Source organism: Vitis vinifera, chromosome 6, assembly GCF_030704535.1.
Source record: "Vitis vinifera cultivar Pinot Noir 40024 chromosome 6, ASM3070453v1".
Lineage (NCBI taxonomy): Eukaryota > Viridiplantae > Streptophyta > Magnoliopsida > Vitales > Vitaceae > Vitis > Vitis vinifera.
This window is the reverse complement of record NC_081810.1, coordinates 3390124-3410490: the sequence shown is the minus strand read 5'-3', so window position 1 is coordinate 3410490 and position 20367 is coordinate 3390124. Positions and strand designations below refer to the sequence as shown.

At 34.2% G+C, this 20367-nt stretch overlaps 3 protein-coding genes across 10 annotated transcripts; all 3 read right to left on the bottom strand.

The window, feature by feature from the left end:
* Positions 1-2860: 2860 nt before the first annotated feature.
* Positions 2861-5411, bottom strand: LOC100244931 (UDP-xylose transporter 1). Its single transcript, XM_002285193.4, has 8 exons — positions 5144-5411; positions 4664-4784; positions 4239-4423; positions 4067-4134; positions 3841-3973; positions 3532-3693; positions 3165-3437; positions 2861-3074 (listed from the first exon to the last, which is right to left on the bottom strand). Exons 2-8 carry the CDS (start codon positions 4782-4784, stop codon positions 2970-2972), a joined length of 1047 nt encoding a protein of 348 aa, XP_002285229.1. The 5' UTR covers positions 5144-5411; the 3' UTR covers positions 2861-2969.
* A 1415-nt stretch (positions 5412-6826) lies between these two features.
* Positions 6827-13725, bottom strand: LOC100267242 (uncharacterized). Of its 8 annotated transcripts, none has more exons than XM_010652880.3 (16): positions 13584-13714; positions 13384-13453; positions 12811-12960; positions 12337-12421; positions 12149-12256; positions 10882-10986; positions 10175-10258; positions 9970-10085; positions 9628-9729; positions 9424-9537; positions 9214-9270; positions 8951-9017; positions 8584-8637; positions 7856-7930; positions 7361-7396; positions 6827-7133 (listed from the first exon to the last, which is right to left on the bottom strand). In XM_010652880.3, the coding sequence occupies exons 3-16, from the start codon at positions 12828-12830 to the stop codon at positions 7041-7043; spliced, it is 1116 nt and encodes a 371-aa protein (XP_010651182.1). In that variant the 5' UTR covers positions 12831-12960; positions 13384-13453; positions 13584-13714; the 3' UTR covers positions 6827-7040. The 8 variants fall into 8 exon arrangements, with proteins under 8 accessions (XP_010651182.1, XP_010651180.1, XP_019076383.1 ...); XM_010652878.2 differs by having other exon boundaries at positions 12337-12448; positions 13584-13713; XM_019220838.1 differs by having other exon boundaries at positions 12337-12448; positions 12811-12943; positions 13584-13713.
* A 2007-nt stretch (positions 13726-15732) lies between these two features.
* LOC100262081 (uncharacterized) lies at positions 15733-20150 on the bottom strand. The gene is made up of 4 exons (XM_002285207.3): positions 20027-20150; positions 18796-19917; positions 17075-17745; positions 15733-16984 (listed from the first exon to the last, which is right to left on the bottom strand). The coding sequence occupies exons 2-4, from the start codon at positions 19896-19898 to the stop codon at positions 15963-15965; spliced, it is 2796 nt and encodes a 931-aa protein (XP_002285243.1). The 5' UTR covers positions 19899-19917; positions 20027-20150; the 3' UTR covers positions 15733-15962.
* Between the last annotated feature and the right edge of the window lie 217 nt (positions 20151-20367).

Genomic DNA, 20367 nt, shown 5'->3' with positions numbered 1-20367 from the left:
AAATCAGGCTTTGATGTAAATGAATGACAAATGAGTAAATATCTAAAGGAAATATGGCTAAAAAACAATTATAATAAAACTGCTTGCATTCCGACATTTATTTATATATAATATAGATATTTTAATAATTTCTTATTAAAAAGAAATACATACAAATAAACACTAAAGTTTGGCATCTATTAGTAAGCGTAACTTTTGGGAGCAAAGCTATAACTTTTGTTGATGTCAAACATCTTTAAGAATAAATTAACCTTTAACCTTTAATTTGACATAAAGAAGGGATTGAAAAGCATAAGTATTTGTATACAATAGTCCTACTTTGAAAAATAATTTTTCGCTTTTTAAATACATTTTTCTTAAGTGTTTATGTGAGATAAATATAAAAATTGATGGACATAATCCCCAAATATTATAATTTATCTAAGAAGGCCTATATTACTATTCTCTTAGTATGTGAAAAATATGATTTGATCAATTTTTTGATTTTTAACATCAATTTGATTTGATTTGAATAATTGGTTTGATGCAAGTTAATTTAAATCTTAAATTCAACTTATTTTTAAAATTAATTAAACCCAATTTAGGTATTCGGTTTAAAATTTCAAACATAAAATATAATAAATCCATTCAAAAGTTAATCTAAAATTTTTAAAAAATTCTACAATATGTTTCCACTATAAAAACCAAATTTGTTTTCATCAATGGGTTAAATTGTTTTTATCAATTTTTTTTTTTAAATTTTCACTAATAACTCCAATTTGACTACAAAGAGCAAAAAGACAAAGCAAGATAGCATTACACCCATCATCCTCCTTTCTTAATATTTTGCATTGGATTTGATGGTATTCTTAATGGGCAAAATTTTGGGCCCACAATTAAGCCCTACCACCAACCAATGAACCAACCAACTTGGAATTTGATTTGCTAAAGTAGTGTTGTACAAGTAATTATCAATCCTTTAATATTATGCTGGGCTTTTCATTTCTTAAATATTACTTTTCCCTTTCCATCTCAGCCCTAATTTTAGGGCACTAAAGCCAATCAGAACAGATGAGATGTTTTAGAATCATGTTGTTGGTCGGTGCACGTCATGTCTTGATAAATGCCACTACAATCTATCATTAAAAATTGCAAGGTGACAGACTTCAATTTTAATAAGTGATTTCTAACAAATCTTTGACCAAAACTTTGTAACTTTACTAAACAATTAATATGAGTCAGTTATTATTATTATTATTAATTGAATTCTTTTGATATTTTAATATTTTTAAGATTACAAGTGTGGGATATTTATGGGTACTTGGTATCTTATTCATTGGTAAAAGTTTAAATTTGTGAAGCAATCCCAATTCCTTGAGAGCAATTATCTCACCAAACATGGCCCACCAAACTTGCATTTGGACTTTTTTGTAGGTTTTGTTGGCATCTCACCCTCTGGCTTGATTTGCTGCTAAAAGTTTTTATTTATTTATTTTTTATTTTTGGAAATAAATGCATAATATGAGAAATCTCAAAAAATTATGTAAGAAAACTTTTATCAAAAGTGAGTTTTTTTCTTTTTTCTTTTAAAGAAAGAAAGAAAGAAAGAAAGAAAGAAATATTCCTTTTTGAAAAATTGAGTTTTCATGCATTTATATAAAAATAATTATAAAATATGATTTTTTTAAAAATAATTAATTATAAAAAAATTATGTAAGAAAACATTTCTTAAAAATGAGTTTTTTTTTTTAAAAAAGAAATATTAAACCCTCCCACTTTCTTTTGAAAAAAATTGATTTTTCATACATTTATATAAAAATAATCATAAAATAGAAACCTTTTAAAAATAATTCAAGTTTTATAGACTTACCAATTAAAGGTAATATTTAAAATAGTCAAATGTAGTACTTACGATCATTAAAATATAGTACTCGAATGATCAAATGTAACATTTTTGATCAAAAAAATATATAAAATACTAATTATTTTTAAATACATGCTTCAAATTTGTATTTTATAAATTTAACTACCTATTTTATGGGTTTTTTTTTATATGAGTGTATGGAAATACACTTTTCTTGTTCTTTTTTCTTTTGAACTATGAATTTAGGGTTTTTGTTTAATCACAATTTTTTGAATAAAATGTGTGTAATATAAATAAAAAAAAATGGAAAATGGATGAAAAAAATAAATTAATCATTGTGTGAATCTCATATCCTAATTTAAGATTATCGCATTTCATGCAAAGGAGCTACGAGGGGTTTGGGGATTAACTTACTACGAAGTGGCTCGTGGCCCATGGCCCATGGGCTGATTTCTGAACCCATTCCGATATCGAGACTAGAGGCCCACTTTCGATTTCGAATGGACTAGTGTTGAAACAGTCTTGTATGATTTTTTCTTTTTTCTTTTTTTAAATGTTTTTGATTCCATAAATTTGAGTACAAAAGTTAAAAGGGTATATGTGAAAATTATTTTTAAAATTGTTTTTTGATTTTATAAATAGAAATTTAAAACTATTCTTAAAAATAGAAAAATATTTTCAAAATTCGAAAATATGTTTTGTAATTTTTTTATATAATATATATATATATATATATATATATATATATATATATATATATATATATATATATATTTTAGAATTTGGTATAAAAATAGTGTTTTCTAAAAAAATATTTTAATTGTTTTCTTGTTTTCAATAGTTTTTTTTAAAAAAAAAAACTATTTAAAAAAATTATAACAAAAATCATGTTTTTAAAAATATTTGAAAACATAGAAAGTACTTTTAAACATATTTTTGTTAAGAGAACTGTTTTCGGAAGTCTAAGACTAAAAATGACTGGAATATGACAAAGTGGGGAAAGATAGAAAAATTGAATGAATGGGAAAGGGAGAAGGAGTTTATTATTCAAAGAATGAGAATGATTTACACTCAACAAAATCTGAATACATGAAATTTTTATCACAATCAAAGCTCTGGGCATTACTCAAACAAGAGAGTCCTTGGTTGCTTTCTTCACCTCATGACTTTCTTTATCTTCGTAACCCATGTTCTTCCCTGCCAAAAGGGGTGCAGTTTCCCTATCCTTGATCTGGAACCCAACACATCACACCAATGTCCCATCAGTTCCAATACTAACCCCATTGAAAAAACTGTGTATATCAGAGATATGTATATATACCTGAGACACTGTAGAAAGATCTCCCAATTGTTTCTTTTTGTTCTCATGAGTGCAGAAATATGAATACAAGCCCATGCCCAGAATGGCTATCAGTATCCCAATGATGTTTCTCTCTGTGAAGGGGTCATGCAGCAGTGTATAGCCAAAGCCAAGAACAAGGCATGTTTTCAAGTGGCCAAGCACTTGATATGTGACAGGAGACGTCTTCCCGATCACTAGGAAGGTGCTGAAGTTCACAGAGACGGAGATTATGCATGAAAGTATGATGAATGCCTGCAGATATTATAGAAAGATTAGTAGTCATGGTATGCAGACATGGACATGAAGATGAATGAATGAAAAGACGAAGGATAGGGTCGATTAGTACCAAGACTATAGGAGAATATTTGTATGCAAATACATTTTGCTTGGTGAGGCATTGGTCCACCACAGGGCCTGAGACAAAGAGGATAGCTGCTTGAAATGGGGCTGACTGGTACAGGAGCTGTGTAGAAGAGACATTGAGCCTCTTTTGTATGGTGTTTGTCAGCTGAATTCAGCACTTGGTTAAGAAAATTCCAAGAAATATATTAGCAATAGATATCAAAATTCACTCATCTTGGTGAGATTTAAGTTAATATTCAGCTGGGATTTTTGCTCAGAATGAGAAGAAATTAATGGGAGAAGAAAAGGATACAATTTGACCAACACAGGTTGTTGCTATGGCTAGTAGAGAGAGAATGGTTCCAACAAAATTGAGCTGCAGATCAGTCACTGAGGCAATGGCAACTCCAACAAGTAAAAGGAAGAGCGATAACTTTATCTTCTGGCTGCAAACCAGTGAAAAAAAGGGCTTAAATCTTTCAATGAGCTCAGAAAATTATGAACAAGTGTAATCCGTAAATTCATCATATGCATATAACCTGAATTGCTTTTTCAAGAAAAGGGTTTCCAGTAGTACAGTGAATGGTATGATGGCAAGTTTGGTCATCTGCAAAATATATAGAGCCATAAATAACACATCAATTGAATTCCATAGATTTATGGAGTGATTCATTGTTGAATTATGTCAAGTATATATATGAAAATTTGTACCTGGTAGAAACCAATGGAATTGAATCCGAGGCTCAAGTTGAGAAGGCCAATGGAAACACCATTCAGAATGCCGAAGAGCATCACAGTTTTCATGTCAACCGACTTACTTTCGAACACATTGAAGCGTTGTGCCACATGAAGAGTGCAGAATGTTACCATCAGATGCCAACTAGTGAGTGTTGTAGCTGCACCCAGAAAAACAAAGCAGCTGAAAAACATGAAAACAAATCCGGGTATTGTAAATTGAACAATTTTGGGATCAAGAGGCTTTGTTTTATGTATCAAGAAAGAAGATTTGTGTTGAAAACAGGTTGCCTATATTCCAAGAAGCAAAACATATTTTGAAAACATTTGGAATGTTTGATGCAGTAGAAAAGCCCAATTAACAAACTCATGATTAATTGTTGAAGGAAAGAAATAGTTACCAAAAGGGAAGCCAAGATTGCTCATCAGGGCTTTGTTGCAGATGACAATGGAGACAGATGATGCCACTGATAGAAAAAGTGCTCCTATCACACCCAATTGGAAGCCTGACATTTCTCCCATCTTTCATGACAATTCAGCAAACACAGAGAAGTAGAGGATTAGATGGATTATATCCACAGCATATTTCGTTTCTTGATTTCAACCACACTTTTAAACAACTTTACGGTAATGGGTGTTTGGCAGCAATTTGACTCCATAATCCATCACTACTAGAAACTCTAGAATATTTAAATTTCAAACACTCACATATTCATGCATGGTTTTTGCCTCTAAATTCATTCACGTACGTTTCTGAATTATTAATCATAAAAGAACTAAACACATTTATTGATAGCTGAAAGAATCCATGGAGAATGAATCATTGAATCATTGTAGTTTTTCAGAAACTGAAAAATTAATGACATGGCCAAGTACATTACCTTAAAGAAAATGATTCTTGGGTGTGTTAGGAGCCCTGGAAAATTGTCAGAAGAAATGGACTCCTTAGACCCCAGAGGAAGACAAAATCACCAGGAATAAAAAATGGGTAATGGTGGGAGAGAATTGGATGAAGGAATTGATAGCTCTGAGCCTCTGAGAGTGTGTTGGTGTGGCTTGTATGAGAATGTTGATGTTGTACCACCCTTTTATTTTTGGAAGCAGTATGGTTGTTGGTTGGGCCTAACGCCGTTAAACTAAGGGATCCAGGGTGGGTTTTGTGAGCACGGGGTTTACTTCCAGAAGTTGCTCAGTGTAGATATGGGCGTTAAGGTGGTAACTGGTAAGACCTGTGATTCCAGTGACACAATTACCCTTCATATTTCAGTGTGTAGGAGGGTTTCAAATTGGGTGGAAGAGAGGGTGTTTTAGTCCAATGGATGAAGGCCCTAATTGTTTTGAGAGTTGATGAAAGAGGCTTAGCAGACAAGGCAGGAAGGTGAGCTGAATATTTTCTGGAAATGCAAGCAAAAGATCCAAATTTGAATTGAAGTTTGGTGGGGAGACTCAGACTTCAATCACACTCCAAAAATGTCCTTTTTCTTGGCGCCCTTCTAACATCACCAACCAGGCCCTTTGAAATACACACATCAAGATTCAGCAGCATAAAAAAAAAAAAAAATAAATAAATAAATAACGGAGATACCCAAAAAGTGGTTATGTATTTCAAACACATTTCATCTTTTTAATAATCAAGGGACCAATGTATCTTTATTCTTTAATGATGCAGTGATTCTATGACATTTAAAGGCATGATTTGGAATTGGAGTTGAATTTGAAAAAGTGATCAGTTATTGCAGTCTTGATGGTGTAGACCCTGGTCAGAGAATTTGGTACATGAATTTAGTGTATCTCAATTTCAATTGACTTATACAAAGCAGTTTAAGAAATGTTGCAGGTCTGCCCAAGCTCTGACATTGACAGCCTCTCTCATCAAATGGGGTTGTTCCCTGTTTTATTTACCACATTTATCGTTGTTTTTTACAATGGGTTGTCTCAGCAGTTTTTGAGAGTTCTCTTTTCTCTTTAAAGTTAAAACCCATTTCCTTTTTCAGGTTCATACCATCCGAAGAATGGTTTGGTAAATTGGTATTGTCCAACAAGGGATCATCTGGAAGTTGATGACTAAAACTCAGGTAGTATTTGTTTTTTTAGTTTTTTATTGAAAACAATTTATTTTCAGAATTTAAGTTATTTGTTTTTATTTTTATTTTTTCACGACTTATTATAAACTTTTTCTAAATAGAAAAAATGGCATTGATTTTTTTATATTTTTTAATACTTAATGAAAATAAAATATTACAAAAACAAATAACCTAATATTTAACACTATTAAGCATTAAAATTTTATTTAGAATTAAGTTAAAAAACAAACACCACCTCAGTGATTAAAGAAATCTGATCATTTCCGGGATCGGGGAGACCATTTATTACAGATGAGAGAATGAAAGCAGGCAGAAGTTATCACAGATACATGACCATCCATGCTATATACAATAATACAGCAGTGGCGATAACCCACTGCTGGGACAAACTATATAAGAAATTTCATTGTTGAAGCATTTCATTTTTCTTGTCTGTTAAGCTAGGACTTTGAACCACAGGAAAAGAGTAGACCAACCAAATTGAACACAAACTTGAGATATATTTATAGACAAAAAGATGTAATATTTTCCTCTTATCAAAAGTGTATTTGTGTGTATGTAAAATACAGAAGAAACAGTTCTGGTCACGGAAAGAGAACATCATTTCAAGGAATCAGACCCTAGAACACTCCTCAAGATGAAGAGAAAAAAGAACAAGTGCAGAGGGGAAGGAGAGGTAGTAGATGCATCTAAGTCATCCTTTCTCGAGTTGTGCAACATAGGCCTGGTCAGCACTAGTGAGCCGAGCCTGGAATTGAGCCCATTCACTTCTGCACCTCTCTCTCACCTGTGAGTCGAAAATGAAATGCAGAAAGAAAGTTAAGAGGCTGGTTCAATAAAAAACCGTAATGAATGGTCAATAAATAATTCAAAATCCAATAACAAGGGGTGAAATCTTTGTTTCTTCATAATTTGTGAGTAAATAAGCAACAGCAGAGACCGCTCAGTGACAGATATACAAAACCATGTCAAATATAATTGAAGCTTTCAAAATGATATGTTAAATATGCATACCCCATGCCATGGAGGCTTTCCACCTGCAGACTCGCCCTGAAATTTTACGGAAAAAGCATAAAGTAAGAATTGAAATTTGAGAAGCCTCAATTAAAATGACAACCACAAAAATTAAGTGTATACTTAAGTACACAAATTCACAATAAGGAAAATGAATTCATACAGATGAGATAATGAGACAGGTGGGAAGATCATTTCACATGTAAATCTAAAGATCATTTACAGCCACAAGGCGCTTTTCAACTAAACAAAATTTTTTTGCAACAAATAAGTCATCAACACCATGCCTCAAAATCATGATGCAAATTCAGAAAAGAATTAATCAAAATATGAAGCAAATTGATGAAGATTGTTTACAGCTATATAAGGTTTTCCTTGACTTCACAATTTTTTTGAAACAAGCCAGTCAACAACAAAGTGCATCAAATGCATGGCACAGATTCATGAAATTCACAACAAAATTTTATCACAATATGCCTCAAAAATATGACTTACTTGGCTCCCAAGAGAAGGTACTACTTTATGAATAATCCACTGTGAATCAACCACACCGATTTTCTCATGTGCAGGCTGTAAAGAAAATCCAGTAACAATTATGAGTTGATGTCAAATAGAAAGTAGATTGCTGATAAAAAGGTTGTTAGCCCAAAAGAAAAATATAAAATATCTGATCTATAATTCACTGATAGAACCAAACATATACTTTCTTTTAATGGCCCAGATAAACTAGTTGCTCTTTTGAATCCAAAGCACTAATGGGAAGCCTAATGAGTATTTTTTTTAGCTCAGTTATCTTCACTACCGAAAAACTTGAATTTTTTTTAATGGTCAAAACTACTAGATCCAAATCCATTAGAAAAAATTGATTAAATGATTAGAACCATGTGCTAAAACAATTTTTTTGTCTGAGAGCTTTCCACATTGGATCCATTCATTCCACAGTTCAAGCTGCTGTTACTAGCTGAAAAATTATTTGAATGCTTGTCAGTGCTTCAATACCCGAAAAGCCACCTTAACGTGTGAAATTCATTTAAGTTGGCTGCTATAGATTGTCAACAAGCAGTTCAACCAGATGTAGGATGGAACTGAAACTCATCTTATTTATTTGTTTATTGTGCTGGTGGTGGGGGAGGGTTTGGTTGGGTGTGGTGGTGTCTAAAATTGAAACATATCCAACTATCAATGTGGAAAAAGAAAGGGCAGCAATAGATAAAAGAAGTCACCTCTACACATCTTCTAAGTGCAAAATCCAATCCCCATCCATGCACCAAATCATTCTGCAAGCACATTAAAAGACTTTTGTTAAAAAAGTGAAGTGCACTTCTATACTACAATATGCTATTACATTAAAGGAACTCTCCTCATGGATGAAAAAAGTATATGGTTATTTTTTTCCGGTAAAAAATAGGGGTAACATAGTAGTTTAAGAAAATTTGCAACTATAAGAATGCATCTGCCACCCTCCAAAAACCTATTGCCTTAAACTCTCACTATGAGATAACAGAAGAATAACTTGAAGAGAAAAGATGTGCATGCTTGTAACATGTGCCATGTGTAGAAAGCAATATAATCCTAAAAGATAAAGGATACCTGAATCATATGCCACACACAACGCCAAGCTTCCCGAGAGAAGACAGGGGCCATAATTTCCACAAATCTGAATTAATGTAGAAAACTGTAAGCCTAAGAGGGGAGAGGGGAGAAAATGCAAGTCCCAAGACAACATATTTACCCTATGTTACAAATATTTGAATATTTATTTTTACATTGTGTTTATGCATGTTTTAACACTCATAAAGACAAATTCACGCACACCAGATATGCAAGAGAGGGAGAACAGAGAGAAAGCATACGCTGCACATGGAGGTAAATGTGGGTCACTACACCACCCAGGTTTCTCTTCAGTAATTCTGTCACCAATCAGCAATACAGAATTTAGAACTTGCAAAAATAAGATATTAGGGAAGGGGCACAATACAGAATTTAGAACTTGCAGAAATAAGATACTAGGGGAAGAGGGGGAGAGAGGGGGAGAGAGGGGGAGAGAGAGCAACAAAGCCTACTTGTGAACTTCTCTGTCACCTCTCCTCTTTGTCATCTGCCATGTTAATCCATTATTGGGCTCCAGACCAGGTTGAGAGATCTCCAAACCGTGTTTCTTTACTAATTCAATATACCTGGAAGATCATCGGAAGCAGAACACAAAGAAGTGTAAAAATTTTCAATTTGACCAGGAACTATCACTGGTTTATGGGAAAAAAACTTACTTCTCTCCATTGAAGTGCTTTACATCTAGGTCTTCATCCCATATAAAAATATATTCATAAGCAGCAACAACATCAGGATGCAAGAACCTTTTTGCATACCACCTGCAATACATGGGAATCTATGAATATAAACTAGGACAAAAAGTATTAACTATCTGCAGCAGAAAAAGTTTCAGCTTAGCCAATAATGCCGTGTCTCTCCTTCAACAGAGTGCAAAAAATTAATTATAAAAATAATTATGCTTTTCCTTCTTATAAGAGGACCTTGTTACATCTTAAGTTTAAACTTCTCACTGAAAGGGGTCAGAGTGTTATGCTCAAAATTATGTATAGAGTCCTTACCATTTTGTTTGTTTTCTTGCACTAACATGAATTGCAGTTTTTGACCACTCAAATTGATCCCATTCACTTGTTCGACCATCATAGTGAAAAAGCAAAATTTGGAAATCCTCAGAAAACTGCCACAAAACATAAGCATCTGAAACTCAATATCCAGAAACAATCAAAATAAATAAATGAAAATTATGGAACGGCTCATGTGGATGACCTTTTTAACTGATTCATCAATATTTTTCCGTTGATCAAGACCAACTGTAAATACCACCAAGTACTTGGGCTTTTTCTTCAGATCCTGCAGGTTTAAGAAGATCCATTGTAAGATAATTTCCATCAACTAGAAAATGAACTCATATGAACAATCACTGGAACCCTCAACATTTGCCACACGATAGTGCTTGCCAGTGTTGGGTGCTTATATATAAAAGCAGAAATACAATTTTGAACTGAAAGAACTACAATCACCATCACCATCGGCCTCCGACTACATCTTTCTTGCCTGTCCTCTTATTAAAGAAACAGTGAGTTTCCAAGACATCTAGTCATGCATATGATAAAGAGACACAGATCTAATTTTGTGCAAATGGTTTCAGAATAAATGACAACTGATTTTACAAATTAACTTATAGCTTTTAAACAACCATTAGAACATAATAATTGCACCAAAAACAAAAGCTCAATATATGTTACAGCACTGGAAGAAGAACAGTTAATGCTTGCACGAGCCTACTTTTACAACAGCAAGCTTCCATTGTATTAGGACTTTGAGCAATAATTTTACTTCAATTGTATCATATTGAAAATTAGCATAGAGTGGATATTATCAATTATACCAAACTTATTCTAGCCAGGGCTATAGTTATTCAGAATTGTGAGCTCTGTCACAGTTATTTTTGTTAAAATCATTATAGAACATACCTCACTGGGCAGACCCCATAATCTGCGCAAATAAAAATCAGATTCTGATACAACAATTCCTGGAGGTAATGACTCTGCACCACGAGGATTTGTTGGAACATAAATCTGGGAGAAAATAAGCAAGTCAATCAAATTATCAGTCTGAATCATGACTCAAAAAGTTTGCTGAACCTATTGCTGCAACCACATCAGCTAAGAAGATATATAAAGGCCAGTAAATATTGTATTGACACGGGTAAACACCAATCATATCTGCTATAGGAAAGCAATTAATTGCTAGCCTGAAATACTAGTGAAAAATTGAATCATTCAGTCATCTCATGGTCCTTTTAAATTTCCTTGCCTGCATACATACAAGTTCAAGCACAGAAGTGTATGCAATAGCAATATCTCTTTATGCAATAATGTTCTGTTGAAGTATATGGCTTGATATTTAACTAGGTTCAGAAGTCTGGTAATAACCATCGATATTCATCTTCTATTCGAGTGTCCATATCCTAGAAATGTGACTCAGAGACAATATAACATATTTCAACAACTTCACAAGTAAGCTTAAATCCAAAATAACAATTCTTCATTGTATTTTAAGGACCTGTATAAGATCATAAAACAATTTTGAAACTTGGTCCACACATAGGAAAATCAAGATAGTTTGAATGTCGATATGCAAAAGAAACATCTATTTTAATCTATTAGAAATAATCAAAACTTAAGAAAGCCCTTATACTGTCATCCAGATTAGTAGCAATAGTGAAGGAATCAGACTCTAACCATTCTAAATTCTCTAGCAATATCCCAGTGGTCTTCATTTCTTAATAGTCAATGTATTAGCCTAGAAGCTAGTTATTTCCATATCAATGGCACCTCTTTTAAGCTTCAAATCATGGTATAAAACTCTTTGAGACAATAAAGTAGGACACTTAAGCACTAGAAAACAAATCTCTCAGCAATTTATTCATGGCGCCATCCCTTGACAGCTTTCATCGAGGCTTCATTACCAAACAAAATAACTTTAAAAACCAGTAAACCCGTCCTCGACTAACCAGGGCTTTTGTGTTTCCTAATAAAGCAACAATATTCTTTTGCTTCACCAAAGTCACAGTTTCAAGCAAGTATCAATAAAATTTCATAAAACTGGAATTTCATCAAATTCCTTTTTGTTAGATGGTTGGAACAGAAGGATGTAATGGATCAAAGCGATGCAAATAACATAGAATTTTAGTAAAAACAAGATAAGACAGCTCACAATACTTTAGAGAATGAGTACCTTAGGAACAGTGCCCGGTGTAAGAGTTTCAGAAGATTTGCTTCTACTAGATTTATGCTCAGAGGTGGCTACATCAAGAGAGGACATAAGGCTTGAAGATAAGTTAATCTGCAAGATTTAACCATGAATCAAATTGATGATAGGTGCAGAGTGCAGCATATGCATACAATAAAGATAGGTCTACATACCTTGGTGAGAGAAGCAGATGGAAATGAAACACCAACAAAATATCCAAAGACAACTCCCATAATAGTTGTGATAATAAGCCTGGCACTGTCATGTGATTTTTTTAGAACTCCACTGCGAACCAAACAGGAGAACTACTTAAGGCAGTTAAGCAGGGTGAGCTTTGTATATTAGCATTACAACCATCTCATAACTGTAATGCAATAATTTTGAAAAGGAGCTCACAGCAGTTGATAGTATCTGGTTGAAGAGAACTAGGATTTCATTTGGAATTCCAACAATATGGAATTCAAGAATCTAGCTTTTAATATGAAATTATTTTGAGGACTTAGGTTTCTGGAAATTAAATATGCTTCCAAACCCATGATAAATAGCATAACAAATTGTGGATTTGGAATTATGCAACCAAATGCACCAGAGCAATATCTCTACTTGCCATAGTAAAAGTAAATTGGAAGTATAGAAAGGATTTAAACCTGCGATGTAACGTCCCCATCTTGGTATATTCTATGACCCCAATTCAAAAGGTCACACACCCAGAAGAAACCGGTCCTCTCAAACAACTTCTGAAGCAAATTAGCATTCTCCAAGTACAAGAATTAAGGTGATCTGCCACAACAGAAATCCTGACAAAACAAATCATTTCAGTTTGCACAACACATTTCATATTCAAAGCTGGTAATTTGATAACCCTTATAATTTAACTTCAAACAAATCCGCATTGCTTCATAAATGAGATCCTTTATAATATTGCGTTTATGCATTACTTAACCTAGATTTAAATTGAGAAATACAAAATAATTGATCTCCATCTTGAAAAAGAATGATGTAACCGCCTGAATTTAAATATGAAAAATAGAATAAAATTATTGTGCCAAAACATAATACAAATGTTCAAATTTTTAAAAGCAAAACCATGGCCAATGACTCGTGAATAAAATGGTTAAACTAAACAAATGAATATTAAAACCAAGCCCTAATCAACAAGAAACGGCAAAATTGAGACGACCAAATGGCAAATTATTGAGAAAAAAAAAAAGCTCAAATACCAATGGACTCTGACGCGATGAGTACGCTACAATTGTTGGAGAAAATCAAAATCCGTACGGATATTGAATTCTGAAATTCAAATGCAATCACACATGATAAATCGACGATCATTACGCATAAAATTCAATTAAAAAAAATTAAAACTGAAAATGTAACAAAAATTGATCAAATGCATAGAGAAAAAAAAATAGAAACTTACAGGCTTAGTGTTTGGAGAGAGAGAAAGAGAGAATTCCGGAGAAAGAGAAAGACTGGATTTTAGAGAGAGAGAGAGACGGATTCTGAGGGATCGTCGGTGAGCCCTGCTCAAAACTGGAAAAATATGATTATTTCCCATATGGCGAAAAGGCCCCTAATTTCAAAAAAAAGTTATAACCACAGTTCGGTCGTGTGCCTTCTTTCACAGTCCATCACAATACGCCACGTAAGAAACACTGCAGGATCCAACATTATTTGACGGTTCTATATCATTCCACGAGAGAATGACGTTCACACCACTCCCTGACGGCCCGTCACCCAAACCTTAACACCACTGGTGTTTAAGGAGACCATTTAAATTTCATGTCATAGTCATTTCACAAAGATTTATTAACTAAAAAATTTACATCCAATTTTACGTTTTTTTCTCTAATGCCATCAATGCAATAATATAAATCGTTATAAAAATTTATATTTCTAATAGTAATTACTTGAAACTTCGATGTCATATGTTACAGTCTAAAATTTTTGAATGAAATTATATTATTTACAAATTAAGAGTATGTTTTATAATGTTTTTAAGCAGCGATTTTAGTGTAAAATTTGATAAAATTTTAAAAATCTAAAAGATTACTTTTGTTGTTGAAAAGTTATTTGCAGTGTTTTAAAAAAAAAACACTTTCATTCTATTCTATAACCTTTTTATAAAACAATTCTTAAAATAAGTTTTTATGAATAGTTTTTGAAAATTATTTTATAATATTTTATAAAACAAAAATTTATTTTAAAATTTGAAATATTTTTAAATATGATTTAAAAATAATTTTGATATCTAATACTTTATTTTTAATCATTCTATATGCTTGTGTATTTAATTTCTAAAATAATCCTAAAAAAAAATGAAAACAACTAAAAAAATATTCTTTAAAAATATCATATTTTATGTTCTTAAGAACAAAAAGCAGAAAGTAGTTTCTAGTTGTTAAACGTATTTTTTTAATTTTTTGTTTTGTAAAACAAAAACCTGTTTTTGAAAGTAGTTATGATTTTCCTAAAAACATTTTCACCAAAAACATTTCTAGTAGAAATACTGCTAAACGCATTCTAAAAGCCGGTTATATATATATATAAATTTATTAAAAACTTATTTTAGGAAGATAATTATTTTATTTCCATTAAAAAATAAATTTAATGAAAATTAAGAAATTATGAAATAGAGCAATTAATTAAAAAATATTTTTATTTTGATGGTGGTGGGTTGATATGAGTTGATTGATGAGTGTGGGATGTGTTACCAAAAGGAAAATTTTCAGATTAGATAATTGTAAAATATTTGTTGAAGAATCATAGTCAAATGAATTGAAACGTATAGGTGAGTATGGTTTTGACTTACAAAATACTCCAAGCTATAGACCTCAGCCATGTGGGCAAGGGGTGGTTCCATGAAAGCTGCACTATCTTCCATCTTAAGGAAATTAAATCATTCCATATGAATATACATAAAAAGAAAAAGTTTTTAAGGGTTTGTTGGTAACTGTTTTTTATAACAATTTTTTGTTTTCTAAAATAAAAAACATAAAAAACATATTTAGTAATTAAAAATTGTTTTATGTTTTGTATTTTTAAAAATAAATAATAGTGTTTTAAAAAAATATTTTTTAAGTTGTTTAATGTTGTTTTTTAAGGGTTATTTTAAAAAATAATTATATAAACATATAGAATGATTAAAAATAAAAAGTTGGTGTGAAAATTATTTTAAAAAATATTAAAATATGTTAAAAATTATTTTTTTGGAATTGGTTTTTAGACAAGAAATAATATGATTGACTATGGTATCTTCCAAATAGGCCCTAATGCTATGAAAATGACAAGAAATAATATGATAGACTATGATATCTTCGTTCGTTTTGGATTATTTGTTAGAGGCAAAAATAAAAGTAAGAAATTGATTAGTGTCGTAATCAAATCTCACTCTTATAAAAATTCATTAGTGTCTTAATCAAATCTTACTCTTATTAAGATTTAAATTCCTTATTTTCAGAAAAACTATGATTTACCTTTCTATTTTCATTCCTATTCCCGATTAACAAATCATATATTTTGTTAACAAAGTCATCATGGCCCACACCACAGCATAGAAGGAGAGAGTGTTTGCGAAAAAACAAACTTCATTGCAAGATTGAAAGTATACGAACCATTTTCCGACCAAGAATCCTACTCCCCTTCCACGACAATGGGATTCAAAATGGGGAAGAACCACTGAGAGCCACTTTCTGCTTCAGTACCGTTTCCTCCACTCAGTCACCCCATTTATAGATAACATTACACTTTTAACAAATATATGGAAAGAAACAAAGAATGAAACTTAACAAATCAATCATCAGAATTTGACGCAGGCAGCGGGCAGACCAGTTTGATGATCAACAGCCACGATCTCAGTCACATTGTCGCATCGAAGCACATCCTGCCCCAGCTTGGCTCCGGCAGCCTTAAGCCCCTTGAGAGAAACCGGCTGGTTGAAGAGGTTTACTGACGGCAGCCTTGAGGCTGGAGGCATCTTCCCGCCCGGCAACAGAGTCCGGAAGTCCTCCTTCAGCAATGGCACTTCGAAATCTGTCTTGTCGTGCTTGACCACATTATCCTTTGCGCTGATGTGGGCTCCTGGCTCCATGTGGTTGGTCGAAAAGCTGTGCTGTTTTGGGAAGTTTGGATACAGACTGACATAGCCTCTGAGATACATCATGTCGATCAGGAATTTCTTCCATGAAGCTTGCCAACCATTAGTTCTGGATTTTGGAATCTGAACTGGGTTTTCCTTGGCATTTTCCGTGAACCTCATGTTCATGTATACGTAGAATTCTCTCCACTGCTTGGGGAAGAAGACTGCCCCCCAGCTGCAGGGTAACTGGTGGAGGTAAGGGGTGTTTGGATGAATATGCTTGAATACCTCGGTTGCATTCCATTTGGGCCGTTCTTTCACTACTTCAACCAAACGAGGGGTGTAGAGAGAGATAGAGGAGAGCTCAGGAAGAGACACCTGGGGATCGTAGTGGTATGCCAGGAGGGCATACTTGATCCAGAGATAGTAGTAAGGAGAGACTTCAATGTCATCTTCGAGTAGAAGTCCATAATCATCATCAGAAGCAGGGTACCAGCTCTCACTGACTGCTCGGATGAGCCCTCCCTGAATGATCCTCCTTCGAAGAGTCTTGGGGCCATGGGGCCAGTCAAAATTACTCACAAGCCTGATAGTCTCTTCGTCCACCTTGCTGTCCATGTTGAAGGCGATAGAGACCTCATCCCCGGTATAGAAGGCATTGCTCAAAGATTTGAGAAGTCTTGTTAATGAGGTGGCACGGTTTTGGGTGATTATACTGATGGAGATTCGCATCCGGTTCCAATCTGGAAATAAGTTGTTCGTTAGATAATTGTTCATAAGATAATCAGAAGGAAGAAGAAAGAGTTCCGTAACTTCAGAAATTGATTTCTTACTTGGTAATGCCGTGGACCGAAGATCAGCCATCCAAAGAACCTTTGGTACAGAAGCTCTTGGTAAAAGAACCAATGTTGAACCATTTGAATTAGTCTCTGAGGCCATCTTCAAAGCTTTCCTCACATGAGGATCAATGTCAGAGAGAGTGATCACCACACTGGGGTTGTGCATTTTGATCAATCCTTTCATGCTAGAGTACACTGCTTGCACCACAGGCACTTCTGAATTAGATATTCCAGAAAGAGCCCCAACTCCCAAATCAAATATCTTAAATCTCCTTTCTCTGCATACTGACTTAGGCCATTTTAATGCTGTGGCAGCATCTTCACAAGGGCAGAAATTGCCTCCTGAGATCGCAATATAGGCCTTCTTCCCAACAGTAGACCTGAACTTCTCCAGAAGGGGTGCGAGCGCCTTAACTTCATTTACAGAGTGGGCATAGAAGAGTGCATCAATTTTCTGAGGATTCATTGCAGCCCACTGAGTCACATAACCAGTAGAAAGCGCCTTCCACCATTGATCATCCCGGACTTGAACAATGTCCTTGAAAATAACAGTAGTTTCAGACACATAAGCAAGCCTGTGTTCACTGTCACCCCAAGTTTCCTTGTCATTTGGATCAACAGGAAGAACGAATGAGCCAGCATCTCTGTACTTCTGAAGCTGATAGCTGCACAATTAGAGGTTCCAATCATTAGAAGCAGAATCAGAAGGTAGAGTCATAAAGGAAGTACTCATCAGTATTCTGCCTGTCACTATCCAAATATCAGAAAGTTTTTGTTTGTAACTTCTTACTGTTACACCAGTGGCTTCTACATAAGGGTTCCATTGAATGGTTGGGGAAAAAACCAAATGTGGATGTCACTATATTTCTAAAAGGCACACTATCTAATGGTCTTGACCCAAGACTTCCTACACGCCAAAATGCCATTCAAACAATTGCAGAAATAGTGGTAGAGGGACCACCAAAGACTTTCAGCACCTTTTAGACAAATGGCTGGATGCAGGAAAATCAGTAGTGGAAACAGGGGTGCCCATCTTAAACTAGAAAACAATATACTAATCTTTTTTAATTATCTACTAAATAAATGCTGTTAAGCAGAAAAGTTGACCACATTATCAATGAAACAAGGTTAGGCAAGCAAAATAATTCTATAGAAAGTTCAGCCTGAAAATCAATTGATTGAGGTACTCAATATATAATTACTTCAAATGCCTTCTGAGTCATTTTCAATTCAATCTACACTTAGTTGGCTACTTATTCTTCCACTAGATTGAACCTACTGCTAACTGATTGGATTATCAATATGACAAAAATCCCAAGATAATTACAGTTCTCAACCAAGAAATTGAATATTAGTTTATACAAACAATATTCGGGTTCTATCGGTACTAATTTATAAACTAATCACTGAGTGTATATATACTAATGAACAGGTGACCAACCTGCATTTTTTGTTTTGGTCAAACTGCATTATTGAGGTAAATAAAGGGGCTTCCTTCAAAACTTATCAAAGTTCAATGAATAGAAATATTTAAACTGCTAGTTTTGTTGAATCCAATAGTGATGATCAGTGATTACTGCCTAGAAACACCAAAACAACTCCAAACTATGGCCAAGTTGATTCAATAAAAAATTTGTTTTATCAAATTGATATGGATTTGCTCATTTGTTAAACTTCTCTTTAATTGAAATGCAAAGAAGATACTATACACATACCTGAGGTGCAGATCTTCTCCGGTCATGAAGGTGAAGGGAGTCTCAATGAAAAGGGTCTTGATGAGCTCTGCAGATAGGAACCATGAGCTGGAAAGAAAGTCCACCTGCACGATCTTATCGACTGTGATATCATAAGCAGGGTCAGGCAAATAAAGGCCTGCCTCCTTTGATCGGAACTTTCTATAGCTTGGGAAGGAGTAATCCTTCTGTCTGAAAGGCAAAATCCTCCCTATGCTGCCCAAAACCGAGTTCTTGTACTTGTCAGTTCCTGCTACATGAGATAAAATCTGTAACATCTTTTTCCCTGGAATCATATCGTCATCGAGGATGTAGACAAGATCAGCTTCTGTCTGTAAGGCCATTTGAAACCTTCCATAGTACTTAAAATCATAGCTTGAACTGATGAAGCTGATTCTTGAATCATTGTAGCTATCCACAATTCTCTTCAGTGAGAGCTCATTTGGGCTCCCAAATGAAAGCACCCACACATGGTGGAAGGGAAGGGTCTGGTGAAGCAATGAGTCAAGCTGGGAGCAGAGTGTTTTCCTCTTGAAATGGTTCAAGATCACTGTCACCTTAGGCTTGGTTGGACCCTTCAAATCCCATTTAGATTTCATTGCCATGAGCTCTGAAAGAGTTTCTGTCCCGAAGGACTTGCTTTGAAACTCCAACACCTCCCTGTAAAGCTCTGTCTTCAACTTGATCATCTGTGCATCATTAGACTTCTTCTGCATAAAATCTATCTTCTCATGCTCACAAACTTCTGATGGATTGATTGGTGTTATCTCAGCCCCAACAAGAGAAGAAGCTTCCTGGTAGTGACTGACAACATGGGGTTGGATCATGAGCTGTTTCCAGTGCTGGGCGAATCGTGTAGCCCATGCAAAGTCCGGTTTCGACCGTAAGTCTATCGCCGGACTCATGTAGTACAACAAGAAGGTTGCATAAATTGCGAAGGCGAATTGCAGACAAGTAAGGGCAGTAACAAGGCGAGCAGAGGGACTCTTATGAGCTTTGAACTTGGCCTTTCCACCAACATATTCATTCAGCATCCCTTCCAAGTAATCCCCATTTCTCATTTGGGATTTCCGGACCAACCCCATTTCACCAATTGGATCGAACCTACAGAAAATTGCAAAGCAAACATAATTAAGTCTTACAGAAATTGTAAATCATCAAACATACAGAACTATCAGCTAAAAAAGAATTAACCCTGCGGAGATTAACAGACCTATAGACTTTCCAAGTGTAATATCGCTTTAACCGATACTAAGAGAAAGAGCTTAAGAGGATGGAAGAAGAAAGAGGTGGAATCGTTGAGGGATGAGGAGCAAAGGATCTTGTGCCATAAAGGCTTTTTATATGGAAAAGTGAGAGAGAGAGTGAAGCGTGGGAGAAGCACTCCATGGGAAATGCATCAAAGGTCACATGGGCTAAACGTTCATATTAAAATTTTAAAATGCCAAACGCGTCACCTTCACTACTTCACAGTTCACATACATTTTCATCTTCAAGACACCATTTCAAAGCCGGTTTTGTAGCCGTTAAAGTGGGCTTCCCCTGCGTTTTTGG